Here is a 4,351-nt window from a genome sequence, read left to right as displayed (position 1 = left end):
GAGTACAGTGGCCACTCCCGGCCACCGCAGCCGCGACCTGCTGGGCTCCGGCGATCCTTCCGCCTCAGCCTTCCGAGTAGCCGGAATTATAGGCATGTGCTACCACGCTCGGCTGAGTTTTTGATTTTTATTGTAGAGATGAGGTCTCGCTCTTCAGGCAGGTCTCGAACCTGCGGGCTCAGGCAATCCACTCACCTCAGCCTCCCAAAGGCACGGGATCACAGGCTGAGCCACCGAGCCCGGCCCACAATGAATAATGTATGTGGTATTATGTTAAGAAGGAGTTTGGCTGGGCACACTGGCCCATGCCTGTAATCCCAGCACTTTGGGAGGCTGAGGTGGAAGGACTGCTTGGAAGTTGAGACCAGCCTGGTCAACATAGCAAGACTTCATCTCTACAAAAAACAAACAAAAAAATTAGTGACGCACACCCGTAGTCCCAGCTACTTGGGAGGCTGAGGCAGGAGGATCGTCTGAGCCCAGGAGGTCGAGGTGTGGTGAATTGTGATCGTGCTCCTGCACTTCAGCCTGATTGGGTGACAGAGTGAGACTGTCCAAAAAAATATCTAAAATAAGAATGAAAAAGGAGTTAAGTGCTATAAAAAAAATTAGGGTAAGGGGAATGGAGGGCACAGGTGGCAATTTCAAAAGGTGGGTTGGGACAGGCATCTTCAAGAAGATGACATTTGAGCAAAGACTGGAAGGAGGAGCGGGGTTAGCCATATGCGTTGCTCAAAGGTGCAGGCAGACATGCCTCTCTGGTGCTTGGAGTGCCCGACCTCCCGGGCGTGTCTCCCTCGCTGTCTACCCCCGTTGAGGAGGGCTGAGAGAGGGTGACTCAGAGGCTCCCCAATTCAGGTTCCAGTGCTGAGCAGGTGGAGTGGCCCTCTGAGCTCTTGACACGCTGCTCCCCCAGGAAACCGCATCCGCACGGTGACAGGTCTGGACCCCCAGAAGATGGTCAGCCTGCACACACTGGAGCTTCGGGGGAACCAGCTGGAAAGCACCCTGGGAATCAGCCTGCCTAAGCTGAAGAACCTCTACCTGGTAGCTCCTGGGGCCTGGGAGTGTGCAGGGAAGAGGGCACGGTCTTGGGCGTCTGCACACCTGCGTCCTAGAGGGCTCGGCCCTGACTGCATCTTCGTACTGGTGGCTGGTGTCGTTTCTTGAGCCCTCACTTGGTGCCAGATCCTGGCAAGACGCAAAGCTCAGACAGACGAGTGCGCACCACGAGTAGGGCTGATCATGCAGCATGATCGGGATCACACAGAAGCCGTCTGCTGTGGTGCAGATCGCAGCAGCACGTGCCGTGATTGAGGTTCAGACATCGGGTGGGGGAGGCCCCTGGATGGTGGAGGCTTTCGGGCCCCTGGGCTCCAGCATGGTGCCGCTGCCACTTCTCAGTGGAGGAGTGGGGCTCCTGGCCCGGGTGGTGGGTGGGTGGAAGCAACTCCTTCAGCTGAGGTGGCTTTCGGGGTGAGCAGAGGGGCTTCCTGCGGACCTCCTCTAAGGCCGCAGCTTCTCCTGGGCGCTGCTCGCTGTGCTGCCCTCTCGCCACCACCGCCCTTTCCTCCAGCCCCTCCGCCTCTTGGAGCCCCTCCTTTGCATCATCCCATTCTGACTTCTCTTCCTCCCTATCCCTGCTCCCCTCTCCCCATCAATCTCCTGTGTCCTGGGGTCTAGGCCCAGAACATGCTGAAGAAGGTGGAAGGCTTGGAGAACCTAAGCCAACTCACCACTTTGCATCTTCGAGACAACCAGATTGGAACTCTGAGCGGCTTCTCAGGGGAGATGAAATCACTGCAGTACCTCAACCTGAGGTACGTGCCCCTCCCCGCCCCACCGTGCCCCAGCCCTGACCAGGCGCAGCTTTTGAGCCTGGGTTCTTCCCTGGCCCCATCTCCAGGCCGGGCCACTGCTAGATCCTCAGCCCTGCCTGCCTTTCTTCTGCACTGAGTCCTGACTCCAACACTAAGCCCATGACCCCTGAATCCTTATTCATTCAACCCACAACTACCGAGAAGGTGCTGTGTGCCAGGCTTTGTGCTGTGTTTGGGGAAGATCTAAAGGAATCAGAGGTGGTCTCTGGTTTTTTTGTTTTGTTTTTTGAGCTGGAGTCTCACTCTGTTGCCCAGGCTGGAGTGCAGCGGCACGCTCACGGCCACCGCAGCCTCGGCCTGCTGGGCTCCGGTGAGCCTTCCGCCTCAGCCTTCCAAAGAGCTGGAACCACAGGCATGCGCCACCACGCCTGGCTAATTTTTTCATTTATTGTAGAGATGAGGTTTCACATGTTGCCCAGGCTGGTTTTGAACCCCTGGGCTCAGGCAATCCTTTCGCCTCCACCTCCCCAAGTGCCGGGATTACAGGTGTGAACCACCACGCCTGGCCTGGTCTCTGTTCTTAAGCGGCCACAGTCTGGCTCCAGCTCTCCTCCTGACGCTACCCCATGTACATTTCCACTGCACTTCCCCACTTCCCCTTCTCATCTTCGATCTCTCTTCTGAACCCCACCTGTAAGGCTTCCTTAGTGATATAAAACACAAAGTGTGCTCAGATTTGAGGCCAGAAGAGTGTTTGAGAGAAAGTCTCCATGTAGAAAGGCAGCAAAGACACCGACTCTTTTTTATTTGTATTTATTGTGCATTTTCTGGGTACACTCATCCTCGAGAGGTCCTGAGAAAGCATGCCCCTCTCATCTGATGGATTTCACATGTGTTTCTTTAAGCCAAGGTGTAAGGAAACCGCCTCTGTCCTTAGTCACCAAGACAGACCTTGAGCTGGCAGCGGAGAGTCTCCAAGTAGGGAGAGGTGGTTGTACCTGGAAGCCTCAGTGCTCACCTTGACCCTGGGGCTCTCTCTGCCTCACTCACTGGTGGGGTGTGCAAGTGCTGCTTTCCTGGTACTGGTCAAGACAGGATTATGGCCCCTTCCTTAGTGGCTGTTCACTGGGAGGTTTGGAAGTAAGTGGGGTGTGCATGTCAGGGGACGTGGTTTCCTCATGGACTGGGAGGTGCCTCTGGCCGAGATGCCAAACACCCGGCAGGGCGTGGGACAGTCCAGCACCCAATGCCTGCATTCTCTCGGGGAGAAACTGCACGAGGCTCAGCATGCCCGTGGAGGTCAGGCCGGAACACTGAAAGACGACGTCATCAAGCCTTGACGACAGGCCACAAAATAAAAACGGTATCATACAGCGAGGCCCAACATACATACATACAGTGAGGAGTAACATACATAGGCGAAACTGGCAAGCGGCAGGTCCTCTGGGGTGGCGCCCCCCACTCCAGCTCCTTTCTGGAGGGAGCACCCGCAGAGCGCCCACCACCCTGACCCTGCTCGGATCCCAGCTCCTTGCTCCCAGACCTGGGCACCTTCTAGCCTGTTAGGTGTGACTGACACCGCAGAGGCGATGGCCCTCTCCCCAACCACAGGACAGGGCTGTGGCCTGGTCTTCCTGCTCCAAAAGGATCAACGGACACGCCACAGAGTCGAGTACAGCACCCGGGGACTCCTCGAAGGGCAGAAGCAGGCCAGGAGTGGGGCTGGACCGCAGCTCTGCAGCAAATCTGGCAGTGCTTGGCAGCCGGTCCTCATCAGTGTTTCTAGGGACCCTGGGCCCCAGTGAGAGTGCCCCAAAGGCCCCATTCCTGGCAGCTGGCAGCCACAGCCTGTTATTCCTGGGTGAATCTCTCCTGTTGCACCGGCAGGGGCAACATGATATCCAGCCTGGGGGAGCTGGCCAAACTTCGGGACTTGCCCAAGCTTCGAGCCTTGGTGCTGCTAGACAACCCGTGCGCAGACAAGGCGGACTACCGCCAGGAGGCCCTGGTGCAGATGGCACACCTGGAACGCCTGGACAAGGAATTTTACGAGGAGGAGGAACGGGCTGAGGCCGAAGAGATCCGTCAGAGGCTGAAGGAGGACCAGGGGCAGGAGGCCGAGCCTGAGCACGACCCGGGACTAGACCAGCCCTTGGGCCGAGAGCCGGTCTAGCTGCCCAGGAGAGCGAGGCAGCTGCGGGGGGCAGGTGGGAGGCCAAGGCGGAGGGGCGGGTGTGGCGGAAGGAGGTGGGGGAGGAAGGGATTAGGCCCGAGAACCCGTGGAGAGACCAGCGGAGGAGAAAGGAGCCGAGGGGCCGGGGCTCGCTGGGGACAGGCCTCGGAGATGCCTCAGGAGGCCGGAAGAGTGGGGGGAGAGCCGGGGTGGCAGGCAGCGGGGTTGGGGCCGGATGCCACGTCCCACGGCAGTGCGGCCTGCAAGGAAAGGCTGGGGGCGCCGCGGGAGGAAGGTGGAGGGTGTGTGCGCGAAGGAAGCTGAAGCTGGCCCAGGAGAGGGTCGGAGGAAGAAAAGC

The 4,351-nt window shown here is 58.5% G+C and overlaps 1 protein-coding gene across 1 annotated transcript; it reads left to right on the top strand.

Moving 5' to 3' along the window:
* Window positions 1-900: 900 nt before the first annotated feature.
* Window positions 901-3,993, top strand: LRRC23 (leucine rich repeat containing 23; the record flags this gene model as incomplete). Its single annotated transcript, XM_008053555.2, has 3 exons — window positions 901-1,047; window positions 1,684-1,820; window positions 3,708-3,993. Coding segments are annotated over 3 exons (570 nt in total), but the record flags the coding sequence as incomplete, so codon positions are not given.
* Between the last annotated feature and the right edge of the window lie 358 nt (window positions 3,994-4,351).

The sequence above is a fragment of the Carlito syrichta genome, unplaced genomic scaffold (genome assembly GCF_000164805.1).
Source record: "Carlito syrichta isolate Samal-C Ts95f unplaced genomic scaffold, Tarsius_syrichta-2.0.1 Scaffold288279, whole genome shotgun sequence".
NCBI lineage: Eukaryota > Metazoa > Chordata > Mammalia > Primates > Tarsiidae > Carlito > Carlito syrichta.
Note: the sequence above shows the minus strand (reverse complement) of the source record. Positions and strands in the feature narration are given on the sequence as shown.